General features: G+C 43.6%; 1 protein-coding gene across 2 annotated transcripts in view; it reads right to left on the reverse strand.

Moving 5' to 3' along the window:
• Nucleotides 1-480: 480 nt before the first annotated feature.
• POP1 (POP1 ribonuclease P/MRP subunit) overlaps nt 481-19,032 on the reverse strand; it is a 33,613-nt gene continuing 15,061 nt past the window's right edge. For both annotated transcript variants that reach the window (XM_075825958.1, XM_075825957.1), the window contains exons 8-16: nt 13,654-13,904; nt 11,976-12,069; nt 10,754-10,859; nt 9,397-9,516; nt 8,948-9,063; nt 5,133-5,324; nt 4,893-5,047; nt 3,068-3,343; nt 481-1,217 (exon numbers count right to left, since the gene is read on the reverse strand). In XM_075825958.1, the coding sequence (XP_075682073.1) occupies nt 587-1,217; nt 3,068-3,343; nt 4,893-5,047; nt 5,133-5,324; nt 8,948-9,063; nt 9,397-9,516; nt 10,754-10,859; nt 11,976-12,069; nt 13,654-13,904 (1,941 nt within the window). In that variant the 3' untranslated portion in view covers nt 481-586. The remainder of the gene's footprint in view (nt 1,218-3,067; nt 3,344-4,892; nt 5,048-5,132; nt 5,325-8,947; nt 9,064-9,396; nt 9,517-10,753; nt 10,860-11,975; nt 12,070-13,653; nt 13,905-19,032) is intronic.

Genomic DNA, 19,032 nt, shown 5'->3' on the forward strand with positions numbered 1-19,032 from the left:
CATCTGCCCATTCATTCGAATAGGTTTGCCAACGTACTGTGCAGACAACCTGTCATTTACGCGTCGTCGTTTGACAGCTGTCAAACGACGACGCGTAAATTGACTGCCTCTGCAAAGAAGTGCAGGGCACTTCTTTGGACGTAATTTGAGCCGTTTTTCATTGAAGTCAATGAAGAGCAGCTCAAGATTACTGGCGTCAAAGACGCCTCGCATAATTCGAGGAGCTTTTACGTCTGAAACGACGGAACAGTTTTCTCCTGAAAACAGTGTCTTTTCAGACGTAAAAGCCACTTCTCGTGTGCACATACCCTTAGAGGTTCATGTATTTCTGTGGATGCCTTATTATGGCTTTATACAAAACGGAGCCATACTAAGACAGTATGCAGAACGCCTTATAGATATTTCTTCATATCTATTTACAAACTTAGTAATTCAGGCTGGAAAAAGTGACACTTGCTGAATCATGTTCTGTACGTCTGCAGGGGTCAGTCTAAGGGGTGTTCAGGGATGTCTTGGTCTATAGTAGGACACTTATTTATTGCATACATCAGAGTGGGAGTCGATTGTATTAGAATCCTGTTAAAATTTATACCTCAATGGTCAATTTGGCAAATCTGTACTGAAGGGATGTTAGGTTCCTAATGAGAACAAGTCCAGTCTTGTCCTGAGGTTGACCAGATAACATATGCACTAGTCCACTTAAACTAACGAAGCCTAAAGCCTCACCGTGACCCACAACCATGGAGAAATCTCCTTGTGTTACATAACCTAGAAGAAGTCTACTGCAGTGACTGGTGACCTCAGGTAGAGGACTTGGCCAGAGCCCCAGCGTCAGATCATCGCTATGTGAGGACTCTTCAACTGCATTCTTTTTCTCTGAATCTTGGTTTTTCTTGACTTCCTTTTTGTCTTTCTTAAGTTTCAATACTTTCTTCTTAAAACGATCACCATGTTTGGGCTCCAGAGGACCAGGGAATGACTTGTCTTTTTGCAGGTGAAGCAAGTCCTGTTCAGATGGAATGCAGATCAAGGAGTGGAGTTCAGGACTCCCCTTTGCCATTATCGAGAGCTTGACCCAAACCAAAGACCTCGGGAATGTGCTCAGAACAGAGCCAACCAGACAAGACAAATCCTGAGAACGTAGCTGACTGGCTCTTTTATCTCCATGACTAACTGGATCAACACAGGTAGAAAGCATCTTCAGAAGCTTTTTATTCCTAGTAGAAAGAATTGAAAAAAAATTAAATACTTCTGTAAATCCTGTATTCTGCGCTAGTTGCAAGTGAATTCTAAGAAGATTGCAGCATTACCGTGTTTTGTTTTCTAGCTCTTCCTACAGAAAAGAAAGTTGCAAACGACCTTGCAAAAATGAAAAAAAACAACAAGCAAACAAACTGATATTGCCAGTTTTTTGGCAATGGTTCCTTGCAACTTTTTTTGTTTCCCATAAAACATTAAATATGAGGATTTGCGGGACTATCACCCCCCCTCCCCCCACCTGAATGGGGAGAGCTGTAATATTGTGAACTGCTGCTACAAGTGTCGCAGCGATTCACAGAACAAGCAGATAAGGCATGCAGAGGAAGCAGCGCAGTGGCCCCTTCAAAACCGATGATAAGGCGGGGGTGAAGGGAGTCGGACCCCCACCAATCAGATGTTGCTGTCCTATCAATTTCTTATGACTGGACAACCCCTTTAACTTCACTACTAAATTATAAAAAAGACTCAATGAGCGTTCGTACCCAACCATTGCATTTCGATGGGTCAGTTTCACACAAGCGTGTTTTTCATCAATGGTACATCAGTATTTATATGGTCTGCAGTGTGGAGCGAATGTAAATCTATAGGTTATTTCACATGGTCATGAGCATACTTCAAATAAACAGCTTGCAATACTTTCATCCAATTCGTGCTTGTAAAATGCCCATTAAATTGGCGAATGTGAAATTACAGATGCAATACTAATGTATACATATTTTAGTCAAAGGGAATGTCTAAGGTCCCCCTCTAGAAGACAGCCCATCAGTATTAGCAGCCAGTAAGGGTGTATTCAAATGTGGTGGATTTTGCAAGATCGCATAAAAAACCCTGATATGACCGTAACGTGTGACTACACCCGAATACAAGGGTCTCAAGCACACGGCCCGCGGGACACAGAGCCGCTACTATCGTCTCTGCTCCGAGACTCTGGAATTCCCTGACATCGCTGTCCACATATGAACAGCGATGTCTGGGGCTTCCCCAGAGCCCGAGTCCCGTGCAGAGCGCTAGTATCCGCTCTGCTCCGGGATTCTGTGGAATTCCCTGACATCGCTGCCCATATATGGACAGTGTGTCAGGTTCTTCCCCAGAGCGGAGTCCCGGGCAGAGCGCTAGTATCGGCTCTGCTCTGGGACTCTGTGGAATTCCCTGACATCGCTGCCCATATATGGACAGTGTGTCAGGTTCTTCCCCAGAGCGGAGTCCCGGGCAGAGCGCTAGTATCGGCACTGCGGCAGCATCTAAAAAGGGGCTGCCCAATCTTGACGTGTGCTAACTGAGCCGCCGGACTGCATTTAGCGACACTTAAACTGGAAAGCTGGATTGTTGAAATAAGCACGTGGAGAAATATCTAAAATTTTAAACCTAGCGGTATTATTATAGTACTGTAGTGTTATAGTAGTTCAAATAACTAATTGATTAACAATAATTTTGTATTGTATCAAATTTGAAAGTAATGCGGCCCGTCAACTTCCCATTTTTTCTATAGGCGGCCCACTTACCCGGCCGAGTTTGAGACCCCTGCACTAATACGTATGCAATCCGGGTGACAGATGTTCTATTATTCGTACTTCTGGATCTACTGCAGAGCGGTGGTATACATGTATACTAACACACGTGAAGCTGGTCTTAGATTAAGTAAATACTAACAAGGTTTAGGAACAGGTGTGCAAAATACGACGATATGTAGTTACCACGAAACACTCACGGATGATCACGATGACCACCACCGAGATCTCAGAATAGGTGGAGATTTAGATATTCCAAATTAAAACAAGACAAAATATTAAGTTAAAATTGCACAAACCTTAGCACAGAGAAATCTTTTCTTTCCTTGGTCTCCGCCTCTAGCCTGGTCTCCTCCTCAGCGCTGACTGCAGAAGACAACTCCATTTTCATTTCAAGTGGGGAATCACAAGGGTTTTCTTTGGATTCAAGTTCATCTATCTGCTGCTTAACCTCAGGTGGATTCACCGCAATGGAAGACCGGATTTCCCATTCTCTTGTAAGCTGATCCCAGGGGCAATGAAAGGGTGCCAAAACTCCATGCTTGATAAAATTTGTTCGCTTTGCAGGTGGACGTCTAGTGTATATAGTGGAAACATTAGTATATCTGGTTATCATAATAAAAGACTCCAGCTTCAGTTAATTGCTCTCCAATAGTGTTCTGTTAAGAGAATGTTTTAGGATTTGCATATTTCTATGGAATCTTAGTGACCAGAATTATTTTAGGCTAAATCTTCTGTGTGTATTACAAGTTGAGGCTATGGTTATTATGAATTTTGGGGTTAAAGGGGTTTTCCAGTCCTAAGAAATAGATGGCCTTTCCTCAGGATAGGCCATCAATATCTGATCAGTGACAGGCCGACTCCCGGCACCCCCGCTGATTAGTGCGAGCGCTGATTAGTGCGAGCGCTGATTCCCCTTAATTTCCTACCTGCTCATACAGTGAATCGCTGACATACTTGTAGTTGCAGTGCACCGTATTACAGCATTCATGTGAATGGGAGAAGGCTGTAATACTATGGACACCGCTGCAAGTGTGTCCGCGACTCACATTATGAATAGGTTCAAATGAAGGGCAAGCAGCGCTCAAATGAGTGCCGCGGCCCCTTCAAAGCAGCTGATTGGTGGGGGGTGCGGGAGTCGGACCACCACCAATCAGGTATTGATGGCCTATCCTGATAATAGGCCATCAATTTCTTAGGACTGGAAAACCCCTTTATTGTCACATACTAGAGGCCATATTCACCAATCTTCCACCTCTGTGTCTGTAAGAAGCCCATTTGACTGTAGACAATACAGCCTTGTTACAGTACGGGTAGGACTCTAACACTCCACATTTTCCATGTACTCTCGGCTTGTCCGCATTAAGTGTCCATTCACTGTATCCTTATAGTAATTTACATGCTATCACTTCACTCATTCTAACGGGACTGCAGTTAAAAATAACTTTAAAATGAAAGGTGTCATGAATTTTTTTTTTCATGTTTTATTTCATCTGTGTATGTGTCTCTTAACGACACATACACAGATGTAATACGGCAGCTACAGTGCATACCACATAACGAACAGGACCCGTTCCTTACATCCTCTGCTTCTACCGTCTCGCTCTGTACTGCGTGTGCGCAGTTCAGAGCGACCCAGCATAGAAGCTGGTTTGTAGGGGGATAGCCGGCACCATTTTGAAGACCAGCTGCAGTGTGTGTGTGTGCGTGTCAGAGGTTTGTCCTATTTTGCGCTATTTTTGTGCAGCGGAGTATGCACGGGCACCGCTGATCCTTCATAGCCACTTACCTGTTTTGAGGAAACAGCGGTGAGCAACACAACGCATTTGGTCTAAAGTAAAAATACGCCCACTTGAGCATTAAGCAACTCATTAGCATAAATCTAAAATCGCTAATAAAGTGGTGAAAATAGATAGTTTTTTTAAATAAAAAGCATTACTGTCACCTACATTACAGCGCCAATCACATTATGTAAGAGACAGGTCACTTATAATGTGGTGACAGAGTCTCTTTAAATTACACCTAAAAAAAATAAATTTAAAATAAAAAGTTAAGAAAAGAAAAAAAGTCTACATGCCAGGGCAGTTGTCAATATATAAATGATCTTCCAGCATCCAGTCTTACCTGGTGTATTTATCTAGCAATTTCACTCTAGCCTCCTGTGCAGATTTGACACCAGCTGGGGTGTCAGGGAAGTCACCAGGCACATTTGGAGCCCCCATATACTGAAGGTGTAGCAGTCCTTGCTGTAGACCCCCAACACGAACACCTCTGTAAATCTGAAAGTTTGCCATTACAAACTCAATATTGCATATTAGTAATAATTTAAAAGACAAAAAAAACAAAAAAAAAAAACACACTTACAAGAGGAATCCAGAAAGCCATTCCCCATCCTTTTGGCAGGCAAATGTCCCATCCGCTTCCCCACCCTGGGCGATCTTTACCAGTGACCCTACCAGGCTGCTGGATTAACAGCACAGGGATTTTAGATTCTTTATTGCCAAGATCCAGCTTTGAACCTGGTACCAGCAGCTCACTTCTTAGTCTGTTCATGTCCTGTAATAGAACAGTTTTCATGAGTTATACAGCCGCTCACGTGTCAGAAGGATTTGGGGTCTTTCCTGCTTGGAAGGAAAACTAAAACATGCAACAGTAAAGCGCTTTTACACAGGCACCAGTGAGATCCCCCAAAAATTCTCAATTATCAAAAAACAGACAAATAAAGGGAAGAGGGTCCAGAAATCCTCCATATAGCGCTGGAAAAGGTTTCAGAACAGGTTTTAGGGTCAGAGCTATTCATCATGAGTCATGGGACACAATATTACTACTATCAAGATGACATTTTGCCCACTGCAAGATAAATGGCAAAAAACAAAACCATCTGTATAAAGCTTAATGCAGATACTGCGGCTGCTGATTCTTAAAAATTAATTTTTACCTTTGAACGACATTTTGTATTATGTCTTATCTAAATATTTCAACATTTCTGTGCCTATTACATAAAGGGAATGCCAGCCTAAAAAATGCTGACAGAGCAATGGAGGAGAAGGGCATTACATACACACCTTTTGTCTCGGTCATGCAAGTTGATTGAACAAGCAACAGATGTTTGATTTCCCCCAAGGCAGCAGTCGCAAATACCACTGACGGCTCTAGCGACCAAAAAGAGATCGCTGGTACAGTCACGGGACAGAGTGGTGGGGCTTGCAGCGTGCAGTGCGGAGGCACCTACACATCAAGTTTGGCCTCAGTGGCACTTGCAATCTCGGCGCTGGGGGTATTAAACGTTGTCTCGGTCAAGCAACAAAAAGGTATGTTTACAATACCCCTATATCGCCATGGGTACTATGACACAGCCCGACATGGGCCGTGTAAACGAGCGCCGATCAACAAGACAGCTCGTTGATCGACGCTAGTTTGTTCCTTTCACACGGAGCAATGATTGGATATGTATAGGGACGAGCGCACATTACGCCAATCGCACGTCTCTAAGCTTTCGTCATGTCGGCAGCGCATCTCTAATTACACAGTGTGCTGCCAACAACGATGATTTTTAATTCTACCTAAAAGAGCAGGACAGTCAATGAACGAGTGTTCACTCGTTAATCGGCTGACCGATGCCCTGATTACACAGGCCAATGATCGTGAACGAGAGCTCATATGCCCGATCATTGACCCGTGTATTAGGGCCTCAGGCCTGAAAACTGCTGACAGATTCCCTTTAATATATCAATATAGCGGTTGAAGCTCTGTTATACCAATATGTTTAGGAGGAGCTTACAGCACGGAGTTTATTACTGGAGTGGTGTATAAACCGTATGCCGTAAGCTCCTCTTCTGCTGGTTGCAGGCAGGGGGTTGGGGGGGTTTCCATCATAAAGAAAACCAGTACAAAGTACGCGAGGATGTAATAGGAAATTAAGGACAGTAGGTTGGGCTTAAAAATGGTGTTAAAGGTGGACATTCACGCACCAGTTTACATCTAGAATTATTCTAAAAAAATACATTTACACTGCATAATATGGGCTCCGCTTAGATGTTAGGGTTTGGTCTGACAAAAAGCTCGTCGACTGTTTCCAATGACCAGAATTGTGAATTTAGCAGTGTCCTACCACAAGATAAATAATGCAATGTATTTACAGATGTGTCTATAGATCTAAATAAACTAAACATGGTGGACAGACCCTTTAACCCCTTAATACCAAAGGTATTTTAAACCTTAATGACCGAGCAATTTTTTACGTTTTTCCATCGTCGCATTCAAAGATCTATAACTTTTTTATTTTTGCGTCGACATAGCTGTACAAGGACTTTTTTTTTTTTTTTTTGCGGGGCAAGTTGTATTTTATAATAGCACCATTTTGGGGTACATATAATTTATTGATTACGTTTTGAATAACTTTTTAGTGGGGTACCGGAAAAAAAACAGAAATTTCACGCCGTTTACCGTGTGGTATAAATAACATAATAACTTTATTCAGTAGGTCGTTACGATTGCGGCGATACCAAATTTATATGGATTTTTTTATGTTTTCCTACTTTTACACAGTAAAAACCCATTTTTTTTCAAAATTATTTACTTTTGTGTCGCCATATTTTAAGAGCCATAACTTTTTTATTTTTTGACCGATGCGGTTGTATGATGGCTTTTTTTTTTTGCGGCACGACTTGTAGTTTGTATTGGTACCATTTTGGAGTAGATGCGACGGTTTGATCACTTTTTATCAAATTCTTTTGAAGACAGAATGAACAGAAAAGAGCAATTCTGGCATTGTTTTTTATTATATTTTTGACGGTGTTCACCGTGCGGGTTAAATAATATAATCATTTTATAGTTTGGTTCGTTATGGACGCAGTGATACCAAATATGAGTAACTTTTTTTCATAAAGTATTTTGTAAGGGGGAAAAGTGTTTTTAATTAATTATTTTTTTTACTTGGCACATTTATTTGTTTATTTCAAACTTTATTTAACTTTTTTTTTTAGTCCCACTAGGGGACTTTACTGTGCAGACTTCTGATTGCTATTATAATAGACTGCAATACTTCGGTATTGCAGTGTATTATTGCCGGTCAGTGTAAAACTGACAGGCACCTGTTAGGTCATGCCTCTGGCATAGCCGAACAGGCAATCATTAAAAGGCAGACTTTGCTAGGCCCCCAGGCTGCCATAGAACCCATCGCCACCCCGCGATACACGCGGGGATGCCAGTGGGATGAGAGAGGGAGCCCTTCCCTCTAAAATCACTCAGATGCGGCGCTTGATATTCAGCACCGCATTTGAGGGGTTAAATATGTTCGGAAACCACTGCTAGTGGTCTCCGATCGTTGCCCTGAAGCCCGAGGCTGTTACTAAGAGCCCGGGCTTCAGCAGCACCCTGCACGATGCGAGGAAAGTTCTTCTGAAGTGCCAACGTGGAAACGCGTCGCTTCAGAAGAACTACCCTGGACGGCCATCGTAAAAACACTATACGCCGGTCGTTAAGGGGTTAAGAAAAGAAACGCTCAAATTATCTACTTTGTGATCACATCTATAATAAAAATCAATTTAGACACAAAGTCGGCAGCAAACCGTGCATAAAATACCAAATGTAAAAAAAAAAAAAAAATGAAACCAAAGTGCTAAATGTATGAATTCCAATTACTGTGTCATACGTGTCAACGGACAGCTCGGAGGAGAGTGCTCCCCGATGGCAATTATTAGAATTAATACATTTTAGCACTTTTTGTGTTTTCTTGCATTTGATATTTAGTATTTTACAAGGTACCGCTGTCACAACTTACATGGATTTTGTAACTCATTTTTAATGTCACATTGTATTATGTTTTGTATCTTTTTATATTAAATCATATCTGATTATCTTAATTACATGATTGTATTGCCAAAACACTAATTGTGTGTGTATATATATATATACATATACATACACACACACACACACACACACACACTCATTGGTTGAAAAGGCCTTCAATGGGAAGGTGAAACGTTGTCTACACATTGAGTGAATAAAACAAGTTTATATTTACTTGGAGTGCTACCTTTTTCCTTGGATTTTTGAATTTTGTAAGGGGACTTGGTCAAGAATCTGAGGCTTAGCACCCGCAAATTTTTTGGTTTCCTATTACCGTGCAGCTCCTATATATCGTTTGGATTCTAGATATATTGACCAGTATTTACCTGCTCTGAGATTTTATTATCCATTACATGAGCTCGCACATCAGAAGACCAGATAAGACTCTCCGTACACTCCACAGGAACTCCAGACAATGTTAAGGACCTCACTTTATCTCTATCTAGAAGATGGAAAAAAAAAAAAAAACAGAGCGGAAAAATTCCATCCATCAACAGACAGACTCTGCCAAGTTCTCTATTCACGTAGCAGCCTTCAATCACCAGGAATCATACATATTTTACCACCACACATGTGGATCACCAAGTATAATGATTGAGAGAAAAAAAAAAAATCTGGGATCAATACATTCTAGTTGGCCTTGCCAGGATTTGAACCCGGGTCATCTGTATGGAAAGACAGAGGCTCCCACCGAGCACAAGACCAGTACAGAAAGCAAAGTGTCAATTATAGCAGTCAGAATTCACGTGACTTGAGAGAATGTTAGGAGGTTCACCTTCATAGCTTTCTAAACTTGGAAAGGATTTGGTCCTCTTATTGGGCAAGTTCAGTCTTGGGTCCCCAACAGTGAGCCCCAAGATAGTTCCGGATGGTATCTGCGCTGGAGACTCTATGCCTGTGAAGGTATGGAAGAGGTTTATATGGCGTTGCACAATTTCAGACAAGATACACAGAATTCATTAAATCAAACAGGAAAAAATATTACATATAATGTAAAGGCTCCAGTTGAGGTCTCAAACGTTGCAATGGGAAAATAAAAGTTCTCAATTTCTCATCTAAATCTGGAGTGCTGCATATTTCTTTTAAACATTGTTTGAGGATTTGAATTTAGGGTCCGGAAGGCTTGTGATGAATTAAATCTTAGGATTTTCCTACCATTTCTTGTGAGGGGCGGATACACACTGTAATAAATGGTCACTTTTCCTCGACACCTTTATTATTTTGGAGCTCTTCCCATACCAGTGGCATCTCCAGATATAAAAGAGAATGCAACATACTACTTTTTAACTTTTTGGGGGTTGGCATTGGTCCGGACCACTATATGCCTTCAGAAAATGGTAGATGGGCTATCCGTTCCAAATTGACATAAACACTACATTGCAGCCCGGTTGGCACAACTAGTGTCCGTGCACAGAGCTATGGATCCACACCAACGGTTAGCCCTCGAGTCCCATCTGTTTGCCCCATTTTCTTTATAGGAACTCGTATGGTCACCAGATGTTCCTATAGCGTCTTACTCTTAATTACACCTTTTTAGGACGACTCCTTAAAGAAATTCAAAAATTAGAGCCCAGTGAGGGTTTCCGTTCAGTGATACACTTTCCTTCCTCCTGCTGTGTGATCACGGTCATCATAGCAAACTGCATTATGGCATAAACGCCATAATCTACTATCCCTTTGCTGCGTGACCTTGTTCTCTCCCACACGGAGGCTGCTCACTTCTTATTCCCCCTCTCCCCTCTAGGCTGTAATGTCTCCTCAGTCCTTCCTTTCTCCATGTTGCTGCGGTCTGCTGTGTGACATCTGAGGGAGGATGCAACTGCAGGATCAGCCATTAGAGACAACAGTCTGTGTGCTGGGGAGCCCAAGAGTGGCTATTACTGAGACAGGGCAACTTAACCAAGCGAGTACATCACATCACTCCATGAACATTGCTTGTAAAGCTGCCAAATTGTAGGGACTAAGCATCACGTATCAAGGCCTACGACTGAAGTACAATTTTATAAAAAAAGAATCCCCAATTATGGAAGTCTAACATCTTCCGACATGTTTAGCGAACAACGCTAAATACAAAAACTTCAACATATACAATATTACAAATAGTATAATATACAAACACAAGACATTTTTACCTTTCAGTAACTTAAATAAGGATTCCCGATTGCTGTGATGGAGAACATTATCTGGATTCCCACAATAATCTGCCCACCAGCTGTGGGGTCCTGAATCTTCAGTTTCCTGCGTGGGTGGGAGATTAATCACCATCATATTAAAGTTTATGATGAGTAAAACAAAAAACAGAAATGGTCACAAATGACTCCGATTACTATGATTGTATCAAACGTAAAACCTAGGTACAGAGACCAGGGAGGAGCAGACAAACAAAAATCTTTTTGTACACAAATCGTCTGTTGTAAGTTGGTCTATAGATGGATGCAAAAACCATGTAGCAAACCTCAGTTACAGAATTTAATTCTGCAAGCATGAAGCCCATTTTGCTTAGCACTGTTGACTTGCAGTACTGGGGCCTGGGTTCAAACCTGACCGAGGACATTATCTGTATATGTTCTCCCTGTGTTTGTGTGGGTTTCTTTCGGCATCTCCGGTTTCCTCCAGCGCTCCAAAAACATACGGATAGGTTAATCCGCTTCCTATAAAAATTGGCCCTAGTGGGTATGTATTTGACATAGCGAATTTAGATTATGTGCCCCATTGGGGACAAGGACGGACGTGAGTGACTATAATCACTGTACAGTGCTGCAGAACATTTTGGTGATGCATACAAAAAGAAAAAAAAAAAAAAAAAGAGAAAAAAGGAGTAATAGGGCCATGTGGAGATACAATAAGGGTATGTTCACACACGCCTCCAAACATCTGCCCATTGATTTCAAGGGGAAAAACTGCATTCTGTTCCGACGGGGTGATTTTTACGCGGCCGCTTTGAAAAACGGCCACGAAAAAAAGAGTGCATGTCACTTCAGCCGTTTTTCATACTCTATAGAAAAGCAGCTCCAAAAACGTCTGTTAAAAACGCGACTGAATAAAAAAAAACTTCTGAAAATGAGAAGCTGTTTTCCCTTGACGTTTTTGATTTTGTGTGTGCACATACCCTAAGTCTCTAGTCAACATGCTATATATTTATTTATAGAGTACCAACATATTCCGTCTCCAAAGTGGCTCACAATCTAAATTCCAAACTAACTTATCAGTAGGTTTTGGAGTGCAGGCAGAAACCAGAGAGAACATACGAACTCCATGCAGATGATGCCCTGGTCAAATTCCAACTCAGGACCCCAAGGCAACAGTGCTAACCACTGAGACAAGAATGCCAGTATCTAGTCTACACGTCCTTACCTTATGAAGTGGGGCAACATGCAGAGCATCGCTGAGCACACAGTGAGAAATTGGGCCAACAAGTCTATATCGCACAATTTCCATGGTCAGGTCTCTGAAAAGAAAATAAAGTCAAGCGAGACTGAGAAAAATCTAAAAACAGACAAGTCAACTAATATAGTTTACTACTCAGTTGCACTTTGTTAGGCTTCCGATTACATCATTTAAAATAATGAGGCGGAGGTATAAGCAGGCGTATTCCCCTATGTATGCCACTGTATTACTATACATTGCCCATTGGCCACAATGTCGGGTGAATGGGGGCCTATGTTTAGCGTATACACCGGGAGCTTTCCCCGTAGCGTGTTAACATAATATGATGTGAACAGAGCCTCAAATGGAGCAAAGAAAGGTACTGTAGTCAGAAACTGCACCACACCAGGCTTACAACTTGTAATAGTTGTTGTTCTGTGACAATGATCAAGGGAAAGCAGGTAAAATAAAATAAATAAAAATTCCCCTAACATGAAAAAAAAAGCCCCGTTTGGACATCAGAGAAGTGGTTCACCATCCGGAATCGCACACTAAGCAAAAGTACGTTTGACTCGCACTTTGGTGAACCCAGCCCTCTACATGGTTGGCCATTTATTTGGATGGTGGGCAGGTAATACTACATAATGTATGGCCTCATGCAATTTCAACTAGGCGCAATTGCTGTTCACCAGGGCTTCTGAGGATCGACCGGTGGGGGGGGTGATCAGCAAATCTGAGCCAGCTTCAATATAAAACGGGTTAATTTCATCTCTTTAGGATGGCCATAGACCATTTTGTAGGTAGTTTCTGGTGATTTCTATGGATACCAATTCATAACCTAATGTCTAGGAGGGCTGCAAACTAGTACCCAGACATTAAATTTTTAAATGTCCACCCTTGCCCTTCCCAGAGGAAAAATGCCAGGAAAGAAGGGGGTAAAACTTTCAAAGTCAAGGACACAAAAAACCTAAAAGAAAATCAATAGCTGTAACATAACTAGAGTTCATAGGCCCCCTAGCAAAGTCAGGAATGCCTCCACAACTTTTTGACAGCAAACGAACCGAAGCATAGGCACGTTTACTTGAGCGAAATCCAAAGAACGATTAGTAGTCTCATATCGGGTCTTCTACACAAAGGAGAACCCACATACTGGAGCTAGACCACACACCTAATGACTCATGTACACGAGCGTGTGCGCCGGCCGGGTCCAGTCAGTGAGCCATGAAAAGATAGGACACGTCCGATCTTTCCACGGATCGGAAAATCGGGTCAGTTTTCAGAGACCCGATTCACCCGCTAAATTGAATGGGTCAGTGAAAACCATCAGTTGCCAGTCGAATGCCGTTAAAAACGGCACGAGTGGCACATCGGTCGTGAGCAACTGGCATTAGTGTACCCCTCAGCCTCAGGGCCCCATATTCGCTGCTAAGGCGGTAATTAGACCCACGATGAACAGAAGTACGTGATGAAAAGTTAAAACAAAAGTTCTGTTATTTTGCCCAAAAAGGACATCGTTGCATATTCAGGCGTCAAGGTGCTCGACAAACAGACTGACTACTACACAGCAAAAGGAGTAAAACCAATTGTGGAATATAGTGATCTTTAAAATCAGGAATACTTTAAATGTCAAAACAACAAATTAAACTGGATAAACCTCTGCCCATACCGAATGGTAATGCTGGTGTGTGTTGAAGTCCAATAATAAGGGTCAGGGGCAGCCCTTGTTCCATCCCCAATGATCTTTTTAACAGGAACAGCAGTTACTGCTTTATTCTGCAATTTCCTCTTTTTCACTGCGGTAGTCACACTTGCTGGTGGATCTTCTGTCGTAGGAGGTGGTGCTGCCTCAGAGATACTTACAAAATTGTCAGGTCTGTCTTCACATATAGAGACCAGCCGGAGTTCCTTTAAGACATCCTGCCAAAAATAAATAATTAATTACATTTTTTAATTGCAGCAAGGTGCACGTGATGCCTACAGGTAATTTGCAATATCTTGCACAACGCAATCATCATACTGGTAGGTCAACTGGATTCCTAGGAGATCGGCCCTAATTAGCGTGTGCAAAATGATTGGATTTTTGTACTACTTGTAAACTCTTTGCTCATTGAAATCATTGGGGGACGCAGCACTATGGGTACAGGGCCTTGCCACTAGTGGGGGCTGACAATAGGTAGGAAGAAAGTGAGGTCACCTCTCAGGCAGGCGTTACCCTTCCCTCAGACCCTTGGCTAATCAGTTTGTCCAGAAGCAGTAGGAGCAGCTATAACACATCCAGGGTCCCAGGAGAACTAGAACAAAAGTACTGCCAACAAAAACAAACAAGGGTGGGACCCGAGTCCCCAAATGAATGTAACAGGGAAAAATTTTTAGGGAGAGCACAAAAAATCCAAAATTTGTTTGTTAAACGTCATTGGGGTACACCGTACAAAAAGACTAAAGAGTATCATGGGAAGTCCAAAAGCACAGCACAGCAACTCGGAGTACCGCGCAACACAGGCTTGCATCAGAGGAAGCCATGGTTTGAATCAGGTAGAACTTTGTGGTTGTACGCAGTGAAGCAGAGGTAGCAGCCTTGCAAACATGACACTGACGCTTGGCACCTTACAGCCCAGGATGGACAGACAGCCTGAGTGGAATGGACGGCAACCCGAAAGAGGGAACATTACCCCTAAGCACAGACTACAATTACTTGCTTAGTTCAGTCTTGGAAACAGCCAATCCCTTGTGCAGCCCTCTGGGGGGGGAGGGTGACGAATAGAAAGTGAGGGCTTCTGAACAATTCAGTAGCAGCAAGATAGATGAAGAGACCGTGAAGGGAATGCACCCGTGGATGGGTGGGAGAGGTGCAAAAGGATGGGGAGGACGATGTCCTCATTGCCATGAAATTTACGATACGTGGTAGTTATATATTTATACATTTCATCGAAGTGCTATGTTCCCTGTGCTTTTAAGTTGTTTCTCATTGCCATGAAAGGCAGAAACCACCTTCCTTCGGGAGAAAAGGATAGGACAGGACGGAACACAAGAAAACAAGTTTTATGATAGGACAGCGCAGCCAGTCCAAAAACCCACCTCATGGAAGTAAAGGCCACAAAGAATGCAGCCTTCCAGGAAAGAAGTCGAAGGTAAAGTTCAGAGCAAAATGGGGAGGCTTAAAAAGGGCCCCCAGGACCGGATTAAAATCGCAGGACTCAGTGGGATGTGGAAGGGAGGGGGGGGGGGGTCATTATTAGCTGCACTGTCAAAAGGTTTTTACCTGAAAACGGAAGGCAAACTTACACTGAAAAAGCATAGAGGGCAGAGACCTGGCCCTGAGAGAAGCAAAGCCAGGTCCCTGATCCAAGACAGATTGCGAAAAGGACAAGGATCCTGGGGGTGGAACACACAGACCGCAGGACCTCAAGACTTCAACTGCTACATCATTAAACAAAGCAGAGGTAAAATGGGGTGAAACCGCGGCCATGGGAAAGGAGGTCGGTTTGAAGCGGATGACACCACAGCGAGCAGATTTAGGTGGTCAGTCTAGAGGCACAAGTAATGTGGGAATGCCCTCCGCCTTGACCCGCTTGAGAACACTAGACAGCAGCAGAAGGAGAGGCAAGAGATGCAGAATCCCTCTCAAAAAGGGAACAGAATGTCGATAAAAAAGCCATAGGATCCAGATCCCTTGTTGCTTAGACAAACATTGTGATGGAGACGAAGTTCACATCTGGAAGTTCACATGCCTTACTCCACTTGATCCAGTTTCCCCGAATGAGAAAAACTGCAACCCACTTCATTTCAGGCATATGTACCGCAGACCTAGCTGGGACATTACTTTCCACTCAGTGAAGGATCCATGAGGACTCCCACATTGCTGCCCAAATCCTGGTGCCACCTTGATGGTTAAGATAGGTGACCGCCTTGGAGTAGTCATTCTGGACCCCGACCGGACGATCCAGGAGAAGTGGGGTGAGGGTTAGAATAATGGCCCTGAACTCCAGAATATTGATCTGCAGCAGAGATTCCTCCTTCAACTATCTTCCCTGAACCGTGTGGAGACTCAACACTCAATCTGAGAGGCTGACATCTGTCGAGATAACAAGCCACTGGAGGGGCAAGGAGGACTGGCCCTGGAAAATGGCTGGGGAGGTTTCCAACCAAAGCAGCTCCTGGTAAACTTGCAGGGGCCGGAGGATTGACTTTAACAGGAAATCCTGAGATTTGTCTCAATGCGTGAGGATCGGAGAGGCCGCATGTGAAATTGGGCTTCGGGGAGGGGGGGGGGGATAACCTTGAAGGCAGACACCAACTTGCCCGACATCCTGCCGAAGAGTCACCCCAACTTGAATGGCTGGATAACGGTTCTCATCGTTATCAGGGCGCTAACACCAGCAAATGGAAGGCCAGTTGGGGCCTTTTTTGGAGGCAGGGTCCGCTGCTCTTAATTTAAGCCAAACGGATTGTCAAATACCAACAGAATTAGGTATTGCTCTGGCAGTGAAATAAGCAGAATTAAGGGAGGTCTCACGCAAAAACTTGGAGCCATGAGGCTAGTTCGGTTAAGTCTTCCTGCAAATCTCCCTCTGAGATACCCTGGTGAAGCTGCCTAGCTCAGACAGAGCAGACTCTGCTAACCTAGGCAGTGGCAAATGCTAGGCGTAGGATAGAGCCTCCTGGACACAAGATTAGATCTAGACAGTGAATTTAATCTATTGTCAAGAGAATCACTAAGTCAAGCCGTGTCTAACAGAAGCAGGGTGGTGCTCTTGAAAGTCATAACACAGGTTGACCTGCCAAAAGAGACAGCACATTTGGTTAACAAATCCTCTGGAAATGGGCAGAGCAGAACAGTCAGTTTGGAGACGGAAAAGCATCTTTCAGGGTGTCCATTACTTCGAGAGCTGTTCCTAAAACTCACTGTAGGATGGCGCTGGAAAAAGAGTGAGTGGGAGAGGGGGGGGGGGTACTCATCCTTAAAGAAGCACTACCGCAATTATTTTTTTTTTCACCCACCCGGTTTAGCCGACGTTGGGTCATGTGATCTCCATTTTGACTTTCCAAATCCTGCAGCATCTGCGTAGTACTGGAAAAGTCTCATTGCATGTCTATAAAACTCACATCAAGGCCCTGATAGACTTGTACTGAGACAATGAATTCAAGCAGACACTGTAGAATTTGTATAGATGGAGATCACGTGACCCAATGGCGGCCAGGAAAGGAGCGGCTACGGGTAAAATAGAGCATTCGGTAAGCCAATACACATCTCCATAGCTGCCGCCAATTTAGTGTTTGCTGTGATTTGGAAGCCAAGTCAGAGGCTTCCCCAGACTAATCCTGCAGGGAGGCAACTTTGAGTGTTAGTCCTAACAGGGAACGCTTTTGAATAACCTGAAGAGGAGCGGGATCTGTCCCTGGTGCTTCTGGGCCCTTTTACTAGACCAATACGAGGATGGGGTTGTGGATTCTAAGGAAGCGTTGACCTGAACTGCTACTACTTGGGATGGCAGGCACTCCACCATGGTCTGAGAGAGTCTGGAAAGGTCCCCTAAGGCCTGGGTTAAGGAACCTGCCCAGTCAAGGTGGGGCCACATCCTGGAAGGGCACGTCACGAGCAGTCTAAAGACTCTTGGGGAACAGGTCTAATAAGTTCAGAGGATGGCACAAAACTGAGGGATGCCGAAGGAGAAAGGCAAAACCTCCCCCTGAAGCCGGCATTGAGAAGAGCCCACACTAACAAGCCATTGGATGATAGGAGCCCTTCTGCCAACCCGCCAGCACAGCGGTAGAGCATCGGATAGGACGGGGAAGCTCACTTGTCCTGTTGGAAGCCAAAGGCTAAATAATTTCAGCACCACCTGTGGGAAAATACTTTGGCGCCACAGGGTGCAGATACGCCAACACTACCCAGGGCACGAGAGGTGGGCCTTGGGTGGAGGAGCACCCACAGAGTTTAAGATGTCCCTTTTAAGGTAAAGATAAACAGTAACGGAGCAGTGCAAGGAGATTGGGCGAGGGGGTTGTTTTCAGGGCACCTCTTGTACTCACCCTCAGAATTCTTTAGGTGCACACAAGGTCACCTCTTCGGTAACCTCTCAACAGTGGGGTTACCGGCATGCCACCTGCAAGTGAGGAAAGGGGCATTAGGTGACAGGTGGTGGAGGAAGCTGACAACAATGCGAAATAAAATTTACTAGGCCAAAATTACATTTAGCCGGTGTCTGTGGGAAGGGTATGGCCTCCCTGAGCGGAGCCAAAACTTCCTACCTAGTGTCAACCTCCTAGTGGCAAGGGCATATACTGTGGTTGCCGTGTCCCCTAATGACATTAAGAAATTGTGATCCCAAAATACGGCAAGGACCGCTGTGAGCGATTAAAATCTGTGCGAAGTGATAGAGATTTGTAGACTAACAATTCTGAGAGCAACAGGGCAGAACTACACAGGGGGCCAATGTGGGAAAGTACTTGCCGTTTGTCCAGGACGTCCTGACTGCCTCAATGGATGTCCTCCCCCTGTACCTCCCTCAGTCACAAGGGGGTTTCAGGGCCAAAATACCTCTTTATTGGTAGTATCCAATAACAATTGTTGTGATCCAATACGGTGATGTACTTGCTATACTCTCCAAATGTTGCATTATTTAATGGGATTCCAAGGTGGCCTGAAATTCACTAACTGTCAGAGGCTCAATGTGCAGCCCTGTGCCTCCCCATACTTTACACTGCAGCTCTGCTTGCAGAATGGCTCCCCAGGAAGTGAGTGTTTGCAGAGAAGAATTCAATTACATCAAGAATAAAATTATATCAGGTAACTGCCACACAAACTAATGAGGAATTCCTGGCTCAATTCTTAGTTTACATTTATTCATCACTGGTAAAACCAAAATATAATTTCTCTCACAATACAGCATGCATGAAGAATTGTGTGGATTTGAGAAACATTGGGACAGATTTGATGTATTTATGTCATAAAAATACATTGGCAATAGGTCATTCTGACATATGGCTATACTTTTGAAACTCCTCCGCCACTTTGACTAATTCCTGTACATTTTCTTCCACTTAC

The sequence above is a fragment of the Rhinoderma darwinii genome, chromosome 5 (assembly GCF_050947455.1).
Source record: "Rhinoderma darwinii isolate aRhiDar2 chromosome 5, aRhiDar2.hap1, whole genome shotgun sequence".
Classification (NCBI taxonomy): domain Eukaryota; kingdom Metazoa; phylum Chordata; class Amphibia; order Anura; family Rhinodermatidae; genus Rhinoderma; species Rhinoderma darwinii.